The following is a 16226-nucleotide window of genomic DNA, read 5'->3' on the forward strand; positions in this document are numbered from 1 at the left end:
TAACACATTTCTCTTGCATTGGCAGTCAAAATGCAGAAAAATAATGGGAGCACTAAGCATGTTCAAGAATGCTGTTTGAAGGCGCACAACACAGTGGGACTTTAAATGACACAATGGATGAAACATCAGGGCTTAGATTGAACCCTTTTTAAAGTAGGCCATGCTGGAAATAGGCATACATAGAACTGAGCAAATGCCAATATTGCATGAAGTTGCAGAGCAGAGAGAGAGAGAGAACCCAATAAGGGTTATTCCATTGCTATGGTTCAGAGCTGCCTTGGGCTCTTCCGCAATTGTCCCCTAGTAAGAGTCACTCCAACACTGTTTCTACCCCAACTGGTCATTATAACTTGAAGAACTAGTACTGAGCTTGTTCCTTTCCTCCTCCCTCCCCATTCCCCTTTCCTTTTATGTCACCTCTTTTAGCTTGTTTTTCATTGATCTGTGAAACTGCATTCTTACTTCACCACAAACAGATGCTTATGTTCAAAGAAAGTGGTTTGAGAATCGCATTCACACTAAATCAAGCATTGTGCAACCAGCAAGTTTTCAAACCGTAGTGATGGGTGGAGAAGAGAAACAAACTGCTATGACTGTCGGAAATGCAGCTTAAATTGTGGCAAGGTGTTGTGAGCATGTGCTAGCAACATGGGTCCCTAGTGCTGGTGAAATTGTTTATTCCCCCCTCACCCCACTTTTTATCCCTAAAACAGCTCTGTGAGGTTGACTAGTATCAGGATGAGCAACTGGTCCAGGGGACTCTGAATTCCTAAAGCTAAAAAGGGACTTGAACCCAACTCTCCCCAAGACCAAGTTTCTAGGCATCTGGTTGTCTCCCCCTCTCTGCTGCCCAAAGTCAACGATGGCTGGCTGAAAAGTGATGCATTTACCTGCTTGCACATATTGTTGTTGTTCTTGTTTAGTTGTTTAGTCGTGTCCGACTCTTCGTGACCCCATGGACCAGAGCACGCCAGGCACTCCTGTCTTCCACTGCCTCCCGCAGTTTCGTCAAACTCATGCTGGTAGCTTCGAGAACACTGTCCAACCATCTCGTCCTCTGTTGTCCCCTTCTCCTTGTGCCCTCAATCTTTCCCAACATCAGGGTCTTTTCCAGGGAGTCTTCTCTTTTCATGAGGTGGCCAAAGTATTGGAGCCTCAGCTGCAGGATCTGTCCTTCCAGTGAGCACTCGGGGCTGATTTCCTTCAGAATGGATAGGTTTGATCTTCTTGCAGTCCATGGGACTCATGCTTTTGATCTGGAATCTCAGCTAACAAAGGAAGGTTCCTCAGGGATATCCCCTCTGGCACAGCTTCCCTGGGTGGGAATTCTCCACCTTGATCTCCCTCCTTTTACCTGCAGGTGATGGTGAAACTGAAAACATTTTTTAAACGTATGTGTGGGAAACCCAAAAGCAGGACCTGAGCACAAGACCCCCTCCCCTTCTAGAGTCTCCAGCAACCGCTCTTCAGGAGGATTCCTGCTTCCAACCACAGAGGCAGGGCATATAACCACCCAAAGTCTTATCCTCAAGGAATTTTATCTAATCCTCTCTTAAAGCCCCCCAGGTTTTTCAGCCATTGCAAGGGACCACACTTCATCAGGAATATAGGAAGACTTCACAATGTGTAGTAAAATTGATTAATAATAATTGCCAAGATAATGCACCAGGCATTCCTATCTAGGGAAGGAGCTCCATAACTTGTCTGCCGCACCACAGATGGTGCCTTCTGCCAGGCCAGCCCATTGGTCCATCGAGGTCAATATTGCCTCCACTGACTGGCAGCTGCTCTGCAGGGTCTCCAGGAAGGGGGCCTTCCTAGCCATGCCTGCAGATGTCCTGGCCAGGGATGATGGGAGTTGTAGCGCGAAGCAAACAGAGGATTCCAGGGAAACAATGCTGAAAGTGTCCTTTTCAATCTGAAGTCAAACTTAGCAACCAGATTTTTAGGAGTTCTCTTCATGGAATCAACTCCAATTCAAAAATGACAAGGAAGCCTGTTATAGGAATTCTAAGGTTATATATATATATATATATATATATATATATATATATATATATATTAATAACTGTACAAGACAAGCACATACGTAAGTATATAAACCACATGTCTGAAATAGTGCAGGAGAACATTCCTGCAGCCATTTTGACTCCCAAATTGACCTCAAATGTTTCTCTGCAAGGAAGAAGGAAAATGGAAAACCACCCAATAGGAACAACTATACATATGTGGTGGAGGTGTGAGGAAATTAAGAAATTTTGGATACTAGTACACGAAGAACTAAAGAAGATGTTGAAAATATCAATAACAAAGAAACCAGAGATATATCTCCTTGGATTGATAGATGATGAGATACCACGGGGGGGAGAAGAATTTTTCTATATGCAAGTACAGCTGCTAGAATAGTGATTGCTGCTAAGTGGAAGTCAAAAACCATAGCCACAAAGGAGGAATGGATTTGTAAACTAAATGAATATTTAATTCTGGCAAAATTAACTGCTATAATAAGAAATCAGTCGAATCAAAAATTTAAAAAGGAGTGGAAATGTTTTGATTAATATATTGCAAAATATTGCTCAAAAAAGATATGCTAATATGCCTAGATTAAAATGTGAAGTACTGGATGGAAGAAAAATTAGTAAAAAAAAGATAATAAGAATATATAGATGATTAGAGAAGGTTGTAGAATGCAAAGATTATTGTAAATTGTATAATGTGGAGGAAATGGAGTGGGGGAGGAGGGGGAAGTGGGAGGAAGGAGAAAAGAATAATATGATGGATTGAGGAAATAGAAATGTGAAAACGGAAAACCTCCCCATTGTCTCTTCGCTCACAAATCCTGTCTTAAGGGCGTACCTGTGTATGAACAGGGTGAGCCTGTGACCTGGATTTGGGAACTGAATATTTACCATCAAAAAGAATGGTCAGATTGACCAGGTAATGCAACCAGTGACCATTATCAGGTATCCCGGATTTCTGCTGTAGACCGCCCCTTCAGTGATGTATGTATCATGCATTGGGGGGTGGACTTGAGCTACAGGGTGGCAATTTCAAAAGTCTATATAAGGGTTTGCATACCAATGTTCTGGCTTCCTCCTCCCTCCTGCGTGGGGGTGGGGGGTGAGCACCCTGTTGCAACAGCTGTAATAAACATCATGCTTACTAGCTGCTTTGCTTCTCAATATTCTCTGGTTGGCCTCTGTTATTTTTCTCCTATCAATAGTGAGCCTACGTAAGGACTCTATACGGGCTCCAGGGTGCCCCATAAGGGGAAAGGAGCAGTTTTTTCCTATCACAAAGCCTATGAATGAAAATGTTACAATATGAATACCACAACTTACTAGGTGTGTGTGTTTGTGTGTAATCAAAAGCATGGGAAGCAGTCCAGAAGCATTCGCTGCCACTTGAGAAAACATTCACCAAATGCAAAGACCTGGCGACATGTTTTTTTTAAAAAAAGATCATGTGGTGACTGAGTTTCTGAGTCATTTCCAGGAAGGGAAACTCCCAGTAGCTGAAAACGGAGAAAACGAAACTTACCTGGGACTTTTGCCTGAGGGAGCCATGGCTGCTGCAGGGGGTCACATCCAGCGACTCCGTGATGAAGCCACTTGCTCTATCTGCCTGGATTACTTCAAGGATCCAGTGACCATCCCAGAGTGTGGGCACAACTTCTGCCGATCCTGCCTGATCCAGTGCTGGGGGGAATCGGAGGCAGAGGCTTCCTGCCCTCAGTGCAGAGAAAGAGTCCAAAGAAGGAGCCTCATCCCCAACAGGCAACTGGCAAACTTCGTAGAAATAGCCCAGAATCTCAGCCTTCAAGAGGGAAAGGAGGAAGGAGGGAAAGGAGGAGTCTGCGAGGAGCACCAGGAGCCCATGAAGCTCTTTTGCAAGGAGGATGAAGCCCTCATCTGCCTGGTGTGTGACAAATCAAAGGAACATGAAAATCACAAGGTGATTCCTCTGAAGGAGGCTATCGAGGAATACAAGGTAGGAGATCCCTGGATCTTGAGGGGGAGAAATAGCTGTGGATTCTTCTTGGGAGGTTTTCTTCTTAATTCTCAGGTCCAAAGTAGGCATGGCATGAATTGGTGGTGGTTTATTATGTAAAAAGCAACAAAGAGGAAGCCTGAGGGCTCCTGGGATGACTGGGAGGAGGGAGTTGAAGTCTTTCTCTCTGCCAGAAAGGGTTGACCTCATTCACATCCCCAGCAGGTTGCTTTGTAAATATCTAGAACACTACAAATAGCTCCACTTCCCAGTGGGGAGGAGGTGTGGACTTTGTCCCCCCTTGCCTGGGGGATCCCTGCCAAGGCAGAGCCCGGCCAGCCAATCCGGTGGCCGGGTGTGTGGGTGTGTGTGGCCTCGAGGAGCTTCCTCTTTGGCTTGCTCCCTCGATCACCCGCCCTCCCTCCCTATTCGCAGGTTAGGCACTGGCCTTGCTATGGACTTCGGTTCGTCGCCTTGGTTGTCCGAGGGGCCTGGTAGGGATTTTTCCACTTGGCAAATTGGCACTGGCCACTTGGTTTTCGCCTACCTCACAGCAATCGTCACAACTTTGTTAGGGTTGCGGTTAGGCATTGTTTGACCTTGTGGAGGGGAGGGGAGGTGTGGCCACCACCTGCCCCTCCATGCTTGAGGGTATTCCATTACAGGAACCGGGGGGGGGGGGGGTCTTGATCTTGTTGGAAGCCCAGTTGGGGGCTGGGGTCTTGACACGACCCCCACGGGAACACCAAGGGGAGTTTGAGTTGGTTCGCTTCAACAGGGCTCCCCCTACTGGTGGCTTACCCTTACTGGACTTCCTGCACAGTGGGAGGAGTCTGATATAGTCGGGTCCAATCAATGCCTAAGCCAATGCCGCTCACATTCTGTAATTCAATAAAGTTGTGGCCAAAATTTGCCCAATAACATAAACCTAATATCTGTGTCCTTGTGTGAGTTATTTCCCAACGAGGGGGTGGCTGTGGGGTCTCGACACGCAAATGTAAATTGCACCTACACCACTAAGTACGTGTCTCCTTTGGCTAGCAGGATCCCTCCTCAATGCCCTGCAAAGCAGAGAGCAGCAAGGGATCAGTTGGGGGGGGAGGAATTTCCCAGATGGTGCAGGATTCCCCCCCCCCCAAGTATCTGTTGGAAGCAGATTTAGGAGGGTATGCGTGGAAGCACCTATTTCTGAGGAGCACGCTTTTCCCAAATGGCAAAGGACTCAGTCATTCAGAGCAGCATCTGCAAAGACTAGGGGGGAAGATAATTTTTCCATGACAACTCAGAATTGGACCTGTGCTATTATATAAAAAGATAAAATTCTACTTCTGCTTCAGAAGAAACTTTTTAAAAATGCCTTTTAATCCCTTTTAAAATAATTCACTTGTTCTGCTACAGTGGTGCAAAAATGCTCCTTTGCCATGCAATGCTAATAGTGCCACAAAATAGTAATGATAATGAAATGAAGCTGCCCCTTTGCACTTGCGGGATGACCAGACAGCAATCTTCTGACCGAAGAGCTACTTAGGTGGATTCTGGCCCAGCAAGAACTTCTTTGGCCCAGAAATTGAGGAAGCTCTTAAATCTCCCCTGGTGGTCCAAGCACACGTGGGCTCTGGCTACTGCAGAGAAAATAACTGACAAACAGCAGAAAACCTGAATTGCCATCTGACCCAATTAAGTGGCAGAGCAGTGGAGCCAAGAGGAAGGGTGGAAAAGCCCTAGGCTTGCAGAAGAGGGGTTTGGAATGGGTGAAGTTTTGAGAAGCGCTGCTCTATCCCTGTCTCTCTAGCCTCTTTGATACTAGACTGATACATCCCAGATTGGATCCTGCCTCACCCCTTCCTCCTCCACCTCCTCCTCCTCTTCTCCTCCTCCTCCTCCCACATCTCCCTGGGACCTCAACATGAGAAGTCAGGCTGGAAGTCTCTTCAGAGAAGACAAAGGAGCGAGCATGGCTGCCTTTGCTCTTCTCCAGACTAGTTTGTTGCGCTGGAAAACTTTCCCATCCCAGTTCTGCCGTGCTTCTCAACCCGTGTGCTGTGGCACCTGGGGTGCCTTGAATGATGCTCAGGGGTGCTGCTGGCAACACTGGCCTCTGTCCCTCTTTCCTTCCCTCCCTCCTCGGATGCCATAGCTGCCTCCCAAAGGCTTGCGCAGCTCTTTGTTGCAGCAGCCCTGGCTACAAGCTCCGCTGGCGAATGGTGCCTCTGGGGCTGGCCAGGGGGTGTTGGCTGCCAGGAGCTGAGGCGGCCTCGGAGGAAGCAAGCAAACTGGCGAGGGGCCCTTGCTCTTGGGAAGGGACAGACAAGTCCCTGTGGGGCAGCGTGAGGAGGCACCTCTCTTTGGGACAGCTCAGAGACCAAGAGGAGGACGCCTAAGAAGAGAGGAGAGGAGAGGAGGTTGAGAGAGCCCTCTACAAGGGAGGGTGTTTGAGAAAGGGTGAGGGGCTGCAAGCTCTGCAAGCAAGGGGGGACCTAACTGGGATCCTGAGCCCCACAGGGGTGCTGCAGAAAAAAGGTAGTTGGTCGAGGGAGTCATGCACCCAAAACGGTTGAAAACCTCTAGACTTCAGTAAACTACTTTGCTATTATAGGAAGGCCACCGGGCCCAAGAAGCCAGTGTAATATTCATCTCTCTGTGTGTCTCTATCAAACTTGACTTTTTCCTTTTCTCTTTAGGGAGAGATCTGTAGCCACTTGGAGATTCTGAGGAGAGAGAGAGAGGAAATTCTGGCCTATCAAGCAGCTCTGGACAAGGAAAGCAAAGACCTCCTTGTAAGTGTCTCTATTGTTACTAGGGAGGGAACAAGCACTTGAAGAGTTGAGTCAGGACTGAGGAGGGATGGGGAAATCTGCCCATTTCAGCTTCTCCCCATTTCTCATTTATCCATATCAGTTTGTTTATTCATTTATTATTCTGAAAATGAACCAGATGTTAGGGAAGCTACTTCCTTGTAGAAATATTTTGATATGTACTTTACCCTCATAAATACGTTTTTTGTGAACATTACTTGGCTGGGTCAACCTTGAACAATTCAGAGGTGTGAATTTCAAAGGATTGTTCTGTTTTGGTCTCCATAATTTGTCAGCAATAGCAGATTAAGTAAATTCACTTTTGAATGCAGTTAATTTGAGTTTATTTCCCTTTGTCGTTTATTATATGAATAGCAGTGAAGGAGAAGCCTTAGGACTTGTGAGCTGAGAGGGTGGAAGCAGGTCAATTCAACTCCTGATTTACCATCAATATTACTAAAGAGTTGTCTTTCTAAATGTGTGCTCTCCTTCATCTTTAGGAAACTCAGGGAGCTATGGGGATAAACTCTGCACTTTCTCCTCATCCTCCTCTGTTTCTGTTGCCTTCCTACACCTCAATGGTCCCAGTCTAAACTGAGAGTGTCTTATGTCCATGGACATTCTCTGAACACCTCTGAACTCTGGTTATGCCATGCCCCAAAACATGCAGGGAATATCCTGTGGGGATGTTTATGGAGGCAGGAGAAGATATATTATTTTATTATATAATTCATAACTTTCGCCAGCAAGTTTTATAACTTAATAGAGTTGTTAAACAATTACACAGCAGTTAGCTAGTTGCAGGCTCATCTGAGCCTCACTATTTAGGATTCCTTGTTTCCTTATTTTATATCCCTCCAAGAAGAAGAGACACGACCATCTGATTAAAACTAGTTTACTTACAATCATCCAGTTCACAATGAGATTCCTGCAGGCAGACTTAATTTACAGAACAACATATAACTATGTGAACTATCCCATAAGGGAAATAGTCTCAAGTGACTGCGACTGAGCAGTCACTTCTCCTAACTCTTAGGAACACACAATGGAGAAGACACAGAGCAGAACATGGAGGCCGTGTGCTCCTCTCCCAGGAACAGACCACACTCACATTAAGTCACATGCAAAGGAAGTCTGTCTCAGCTCAGGAGGAACTAGCAAGTTTTCTCCTGAGTGATACAAAGCATTCCCCAGCATGTGCATTGTAGGACTGTTGTATTTGACTGCAATGCGTTTTTACATCCCACATATCCATGGCTAGAAAAAAATGCTCCTTCCTTTAGGCTGTAGCTCTTCAAAATAGAAGTCAACAGGAACAGCAATGGAGAGGGCCTCCCCTCAAAATAAAGGTTTACTTCTTTAGCCACTGGAGGTTTCATGTCTATGAAAAATCAGAAGTGTCCTCCCTGTGGAATTCTCACAATTCTCTTCCTGATGTTTTGAAGGCTGAGCACCTTCCACACTCTGACCTCCTCTTTTCTTGCAGAAATTAACAGAAACGGAGAGGCTGAAGACTGTGGAGAAGTTCAGAGAACTGCGCCAGTTCCTGGAAGAACAAGAAAAACGTCTGCTGACTCACGTGGAAGAGGTGGAGAAGGAGATAGCAGGGAGAAGGGATGAGCAGCTGGCCAGACTCTCCAGGAAACTCTCCTCTCTTGAGAGGATCATCCAGGAGATGGAGGAGAAGAGTCAGCAGCCAGCGAGTGAACTCCTGCAGGTAAGATGGTGGCAGGAACAGCCCAAGGCTCCAGGAAAAGGCCGCCCCTTTCATGTATGCAAGGAGTGCAGGGGCTGAGATGATGGAGCCTCTAGTCAGGTTGTAATGGACAGGAGGACCCAAGAGACCTGGGATGCTGAACTCACCTGAATGCAGACTAGAGATTCGTCTGTGTTCTTGATGGAATGGGAGCTGATCTTCTGCTCTTTGCTGATGCTTTGTCTCCGAACGCCTTTCAGCTGTGGGGGGCTTCATCTAGGATGCGTTCAGGCCTCCTTCCGACATGAGCCAGTCTCTTGACCAAGCTTCTCTTCCCGTTTCCTGCACAACCTCTGGGTTGATCTCCTTCCCCATGGATACAGATCGGTCCAAAATGGTGCTCAGTCACAGTGACCAAAGAGCAAGTCAGAGGGACTCATCCAGACTGCTGTTTGTCCCAGCCCTTTCCTCCAGGAAAACCCACTGTTTACTGCTGAATTAGAGCAAACCTCAGCCAGGTTTTCTCTGGACTGATGTTTGCTTTGATTTTGCACTAAGGAGCAGGTTTTTCCTGAGGGAAAGCGGCAGGGCAAAGGCAAAACCACTTGGACTCATGTTTTCTGGGCACAGGAAAGGGAGAAGTGTGGGCGAGCCCAAAGAAATACTGAGCTGTTTTTTTATTACCCCTTTGGAGGCATTTTATGCTGCAGGTGCTTTTTTTTACTTCCAGATGGAAAACAGAATTTGAAATTTGGGGACTGGGAGAGTGCCCTGGCAGGATTATCCTGTAGGCTTACGTATGTCTGAATAGCACAATGCAAACTGGATTAAAGTTTTTAAATTATGGAAATGTGGAGAAATTGAAATCGGAACAATTAATAATTTCAGATTTGAAAAATAAAAGCTGTGAGAAACCCAAACTGGCTGATTCCGCCATCCCTACCCAAAACCTTGGCATGTGTCAGGCAGACTGACGTCAGAGGGCCAGGGTCTGAGGGGGTCTTCCTAGTGTGGCCTGTGGTGTGCAGTGAATTCCCTTCTCCTTTTCCCTCTAGGATGTGAGAAGGACCTTGCAGAGGTAAATGGATCTGGCTCATTTCCATTAGCATCACTCTTTGAAGCTGAGATGCCAGAACCTCAGACATAGCCCCCCAGGGGCTGCAGGGGGGAGACTGTAGGACTCACTCCCGGCAGCACCTCACAGGTAAAAGCAGGGTCCCCTCTTCTGAACTTGTAGCCCCCCAATTCTCTCTCTAAGGTTCAAGGTCAACTGCCTCCTCCCTCCCTCCCCACATCACTTCACACAGGGATGGGGGCTCTTTTCTTTCTCTTGCACTTTCTGTTCATGGACTTTTTGGTAATTTCAAACATCTAGAAGAGAAAGTGCCAAAGATGCTTGGGAAGAGCTTAGGATGTACCAACAGATTTCAATGTCCAAGTAGCATCTTGTCCAAGTAGCAGCTGCCCAACTCTTGGCAGCTTTGGACATCACTCACATCCTCTGGGGAAGCTCAGGGAGGGAGGGGTTGCCGGTATTCCACCTCAGAGGTTTGGTTCTTAAGTCCCGGCACCTTCCCAGAAAGCTGTTAGGGGGCAGCATAGTTTGAAGCCATGGGGGCCCTCCGGTGGTGTCGCTTGGGGTTACATCTTGTCCCTTGTGCTGTTTAGCATCCTTAGGAAGCCACTGACCAGGGCTTGGAGGTGGGTGTCAAGAGATGAAGCTGAATCCTGGAAATTACCTGTTGCGAAATGAACTTCAACTTTGTTCATGTTATTGAGATCTCCTGCAATAATTATGGAGACAGTGCCACAATGGGGCCATTCATTGTTTTTCTTTTCACCAGGTATGAGGAAAGAGAGAGTCCAGAGAAGCCACTGGCTTTCCCTCCAGAACTGAAGAACAGGATCTTGGAATCCTGTGATCTAAATCACCTTGTGGAGGATAGAATGAATCTATGGGAAGGTAATGAAAAATGGCTGCCAGGATTTCACACTGGGAATTCTGTTACTTCTTCAGAACTGAACATGCCAGGCTCTTATTGCATGGAATTGAGTAACCCCAGGATACCTTCCTTCTTGGTGCTCCAGCCTTCATTTCATGTCACCCAGAATGGCCCATGTATATTGTGATGCTGGATCCTGTAAAGAAAGCCTGAACCAGAGCGTAGAGCAAAGTCAGGATTTTTTCCTCCCATGTGCTTCTGTTTACAATTCTACGGAACCTCCTTTTCCTTGTGGTTCCCTGTCTGCACAATCTGAGTTTGTCCTTTTGGAGGTTCTCCTGCTCTGAATGGAGTCAAAGGGCATTGAGAAGCCCCCAGTTCCCCCTCTGCCTCCTGCTCAGGCTTGTTTCTCAGCCGTGGAGCCAAGGCCTGAGCCGTCTCCTCCTCAGACGTCCCCCTGCAGCTGCCATATCTAGGGCTTCAGCCTTCAAGATCTCCTGACAGTTCCCCCATTGAGAGTGGAAGCAAGAGCACATGAGCCCCAAAGGGAACAATTATGCTTGTGAAGAACCTTAAAGATTTGTAGAAGGTTTGTGAGGAAGGGTTTCCTTTTTCATGAGAGCTCTGCCAGTCCTTCTACAGCAACCTTTGCTTCTACTTATGTTTCACAATTTTGGCTTTAATGATTCCCCCCACCATTCTCATTTAAAGCTTTAGTTATTTTCATAGCTTCTTCCTATGATTTTCTAGTTTTTGATTATTATTTGTACGATTTAATTAATATTTAATAATTGTACTTGAATTCACTTTATATCTTTTTGCTTCCTCAGATGCTGTGTTATTCAGAAAGCAGCTTCAGAAAGGTAAATTTACAGGGGAGGAACAATTTCGCAGGAGGGATAGGGACTGGTATTTCATGGGTGTTGAACCGTCTTTTCTGCAGACTTTGGGACCCCCATCAATGGTGTAACTCTGGGAAACAGTCCTCTACTGGCGTTTGGGTTCTTTGTCCCGTGAATGAACTGGGAGGGAGGTTGAAGGCTTGGATTGGGGGCAGAGCTTGTCCCTGCGAAGAACCTGCACACCAATCTGAGTTCCTTTCCTGCCTATAGACTAGTAGCACGGTTTCCTGGTTAATTTTATAGATTTTGCTTTCTTTCATAAAATGTATATACCGCTTTGTGGTAGGGAAAAAGCCTCAGAGCCTTACAATATCTTACAAAAGCCTTTAAGGAGGATCCTGCAGGGTCAGTCCAATGTCCATTTTGTCCAGTTCTCATGTATAAGGAATCTCCCTTGCATTTTGTTATCCCTCCACACAATCTGAGGATGTTATTTTGGGGCTTCTCTAGATTTGCTTGGATTTCCCCCTCGTGAAGTGTGTTAAAAGGGGCACCCGCAAGCACCCAGTCCCTCCTCCGCCTCCTGCCAGGCTGGTCTCCCAGCAGCAGAGCAAGGCCTGGGCCACCTCTTCCTCAGTTTCAACCTCACCAGCCATTTCTCGTGCTTCAGCCATCCCCATCTCCTCAGAGTTCCCCCAGTTCTTAGGAGATCAGCCCCATTCCATGAGGGGGGACTCCCCATTGCACGAGACCCTTGTAAGTACAGTGCAAAGCTCTGCCGATTTTCCCTCTGCAATTTGGTTTGTCAGCATACTTGGAAATTCCAGTTTCAACAGCTTTTCCCCACCAGTTTATTTGGGGCAGATGTTAAACCTTTCTTCATCCATCCAGTTCAGATCCCCATTTCACTTGTGGATTTTGAATGATTGTATTCCGCCATTTTCTAGTATGGTTAAACATTTCTGATTTTCCCATGAAATCATGGAATAGCAGAGTTTGAAAGGATCCCAAGGATCATCTAGTCCAACCCCCTGCAATGCAGGAATTACAGCTAAACTCATTAGTTGTTTTAATTCCTTAGGCCTAGTGATATTACATTCTCAGGAATAATCTTTTGGAGAATATTTAACATCACTACTAAGCCTACATCTTTGCATGATTTAATATTTTGCCTGAAATAAGGAAACAACTGATGCTATGTTATAGTTATGTTTTGTAAAAAATATTTTTGTTTTGTTTTTAACTATTGCATTGTAGCCTGTTAAGCCTGTCTTTTTGCTTCCTCAGATGTTCAGTCATTCAGACATCTTCAGAGAGGTAAATTTCACATGGAGACCCCAATTCACAAGAGGGGGGACTAGTGTTTCATGGGGGTCAAGAGTCTCTTCTGTACAGCTTGACTCTGGCCCTGCTGTTTGTACCACAAAGGAAGAGAGGGAGGACTTGAAGGTGCAGAAGGGGGTGGGGAGAAACTGCCCAGAAGGATCAGATAAAAGAGGGAAGAGTTTCATTCCTCCCTAGAGAGAGTTGGGTTCTTTTTCCATGTGACCTTTTCCAGGACTGGTTGCCACATGTCCTCTTTTTCTCGGACAGGTCCTCTATTTTCATGATTAAAATTTCTCCCATGGGTCGATTTTAAAATTTTTGGTTTACAGTTTACAGTAAACCATTTAAATTTTTCTAGTGCATTAGACTCAGATCTAAGGCACCCAGCTAAGCTAGCCTAGAGCAAAGAATCGCAACAGAGCAGCATCTTAAGCTGGCCACATCCTGTATAAAACCCTTCTCTTATGGCTGAACTAAAAGTTCCCTGGCTCAGCTACAAGATCTTGGAGAAGGAATCTGGGAGAGCAAGAGTTAACACCCCCCGCCCTTAAGGAGAGTCCATATGTACATGTTTAACAGTTTAATAAATTGTTCTGTGCACAATTGCGTTCACAAAGATGGGAACATGAGCCCAAATATTTTCATGTGGCAAGTGAGGGAGCAATATGTATTATTATTATTCTTATTCTTTGGTTGTTGAAAGTTAAGAACATTGCTACTAGCAGTATATCACAGCTTTGAAAGCCTACATAGAGTAGGGGTATTTAAAACGAGTGTCGTCATAGCGATCCATGGTGAAGAGTAGAAGTTGGCAAATGTGTCCTCTTTTTTGCTCTTCAAAATACGGCAACTCTACACTTGCCTATCATGACTGCCTTAGCCCCTGACTGGTAACTTTTTGAGTTATTCCTCCTTTCCAGCAGGGAATTAGTCTTATGGTATATATTAAATTCAAAAGAGATGCATGGAATAAGCAGTCCTTTGTAAAATTGTGGGCACGAGGGCCCAGAATGTGACCCCCGCAAAAGTGAGGGGACACCTATACAGTATGTGATTTTGTGTTGTATTTTTATGCTGTGAACCACCCTGAGACCTATGGATGAAGGGCAGTAGGCAAATTTCACTATATTATTATTATTATTATTATTATTATTATTATTACAGTGGGGTCCTCATTCCGCACCCCAACCCAGAGCTCCCCAAAGGCCAATCCTCTCCTGCCTCCTCCAATTCTCCTCTCTTTCTCCTTAGATAACACAGAAGAGATGAGTAAAAGGTTTACTGGGTGGTTTTTCCCCTTAGAAAATGCCTGGTTTGAGAGGAGGGCAGGCACAATACACATCGAATATAAGAAAGTGAAGGGAACTGATTTAAAAACCATCAAGGAAGATATTTATTCTGATAAGAGTCTGCAAGGAGGAGTCTCAGTCTAGCATGCGATGCAAAGAAATCCCCTTGATCTGAAAGGGAATCTGGGTTTTTTGGGTGTTTTTTATTTATTTATCAGGATGTCTGTTTCTGTCTCTCAGCTGACTCTGCCTAATCTTCCCTTTCCCTCATCTTCTCCCCAACAGCAAATGTCACTCTGGATCCAGACACAGCCCATCCTGAACTCATCCTGTCCAAGGATCGGAAAAGCCTGAGTAGGGGAGACAAACCTCAAGCCCTGCCCAACAATCCTCAGAGATTTAGCCACGAGATTAATGTGTTGGGAAGTCAGGGATTCACAGCAGGCAGACATTTCTGGGAAATCACTGTGGAAAGTGGGGAATTGTGGGGTTTGGGGGTCGCCAGGAAGTCTGTGAGGAGAAAGGGCAGCTTCTCCATATTCCCTGAGGAGGGGATCTGGGCTGTGCGGAAGTTGGGAAGGAAGTACTTTGCCTGCACCTCCCCTTATTACTCTCTTCTGTCTCCGAGTGAGAAGCCCAGGAGGATCCGGGTGACTCTGGACTATGAAGGAGGATGTGTGTCTTTTTCTGACGCTGACTCAGGAGCCGAACTCTACACGTTCTCAGGAGCCTCGTTCTCTGCAGAGACCCTCCTCCCTTTCTTTTGTCTGAGGGGAAATAAAACCGACCTCATTATCTTCTGAGGGGACTAAATCTGCCTCTCAGGCCCAGCAGGAGTTTCTCTCCAGACCAGAGTGACTGGCATAAAAAACATTTACCCACCAAGAGCACATTGGGCAGTTTTCCAAGGGCCCTTTGAGAGGATTCATTCCAGTCAATTCAGCAGAAATAACAAAAAATAAAATAAAATGGGTTGCTCTTGGTTTGCATTTTCTTTCCTTTTCCCAGAATTCCCTCTGCAGCTTCTTAGAGAGACAGTCACACTTTTAGGAGTCCTAATAAATTTTCTCACCTTCAGTCTTGTTTTCCATTTGAGATGTCTGATTTGGCAGAGGATAAGACCCTTAATCCCACGGTTGTGCGTCTGAGCCTCACGTTGGGCAATTTTTTCCTGCACTGCAGGGGGTGATATTAGATGACCCTCAGGATCCCTCACACCTCTGTAATTCTAGGAAACTTTCCTCTCCCCACAAGACCTTATGCAGCTGTGAAAATGCATGCATCATTGGATTAATAGAGAACTCAAAAACGAACCCCTTCCCCCACGTCAGGCAGGATAGCTCCTTGCTCTGGAGACCTCAGACGGGAAGAAAAAGAAATTGAACAGGGCATCATCTTCAAATGTCCTCTGCAAATACAGCCTCGCCATCTCCACACGTTGTCAGAAGTAAACCACCTTGCATTGAGTGGGGCTTCTGCTCAGTTAAATGTGTGGATGCATTAACGTTCCTTATTTACAGGCTGGATTCTGCCTATCGGGGGCATCAAATGGGGTGTCCTCTGGATAATGCTAGACTCCAACTCCCCTCTGACCCATCCAGCATGGCCAGGGGTCAGAGAGGATGAGAGTTGCAATCCGGCAGCTTCCAGAAGGGGCTCCATGGCCTGTGCTGCCCCATACATTACGCAGGGCACCTTCCCTGTGTTCCTGAGCCCCACCCCAAATACACAGTGCTCCCCCAAGGAGCGTCATTTCGGCAGCAGGTGCATCTGATTTCTCTCCTTGGATACTAAGAGCTGGAACAACACATGCCTGTGGAATTGACCTCTCTCAAAGATCAGGCAGGACTCCCTGGCTCCCCTATCAGGGCCGCTGACTACTGACCGATGCAGCCTGCTCTCCTTTTCCTGCATTTCCCACAGGGTGGTGGCAGATGTTGGAAAAAAGACATCTCTCCCCCCCCCCGCACCTGCCTGAGAGCTGCCTCCCCTTGTTCCACCTCCTATATCAGGGGTGGCCAACTCCCAAGAGACTGCGATCTACTCACAGTAGGGTTCAGAGAGAAGTTGTTGAGCTTTTTTTAGGGAAGAGGATGGAGAAAGGGGAACAGCCACTGACAGATCGCTAAGGAAACAAACAGCCTCACTGAGTAAACTCCGTTCTGCAGATTGTGCAACAATGGAGGGTGGGACAAGGGGGCAGGGCAGGATTATATTTTACCAGCTCTAAGGAAAGGGATCCAGCAATCGACCACGATCTACCAAAACATCCTGGGTATCTAGATCACGATCGATCTGTTGGACATCCCTGCCCTATATGATGTTGGCAACGTTTGTGTGTCATC

General features: G+C 46.3%; 1 protein-coding gene across 1 annotated transcript; it reads left to right on the plus strand.

Annotated features, from left to right (window-relative positions):
* Window positions 1-3325: 3325 nt before the first annotated feature.
* Window positions 3326-14958, plus strand: LOC128409237 (E3 ubiquitin-protein ligase TRIM11-like). Its single transcript, XM_053379548.1, has 8 exons — window positions 3326-3990; window positions 6672-6767; window positions 8272-8502; window positions 9537-9559; window positions 10326-10444; window positions 11255-11287; window positions 12554-12583; window positions 14167-14958. The coding sequence occupies exons 1-8, from the start codon at window positions 3424-3426 to the stop codon at window positions 14682-14684; spliced, it is 1617 nt and encodes a 538-aa protein (XP_053235523.1). The 5' UTR covers window positions 3326-3423; the 3' UTR covers window positions 14685-14958.
* Window positions 14959-16226: the final 1268 nt, after the last annotated feature.

This window comes from Podarcis raffonei, chromosome 2, assembly GCF_027172205.1.
Source record: "Podarcis raffonei isolate rPodRaf1 chromosome 2, rPodRaf1.pri, whole genome shotgun sequence".
Taxonomy (NCBI): Eukaryota; Metazoa; Chordata; class Lepidosauria; order Squamata; family Lacertidae; genus Podarcis; species Podarcis raffonei.

What these genes read in the sequence shown, in the direction of transcription:
- LOC128409237 (XM_053379548.1), top strand. Translation starts at nt 3,424, where the DNA reads ATGCAAAGACCTGGCGACATGTTTTTTTTAAAAAAAGATCATGTGGTG. An exon ending in AGGAAAGCAAAGACCTCCTT is followed by an intron (nt 6,768 to 8,271) that starts GTAAGTGTCTCT and finishes CTTTTCTTGCAG; the next exon opens with AAATTAACAGAAACGGAGAG. An exon ending in ATTCAGACATCTTCAGAGAG is followed by an intron (nt 12,584 to 14,166) that starts GTAAATTTCACA and finishes TCTCCCCAACAG; the next exon opens with CAAATGTCACTCTGGATCCA.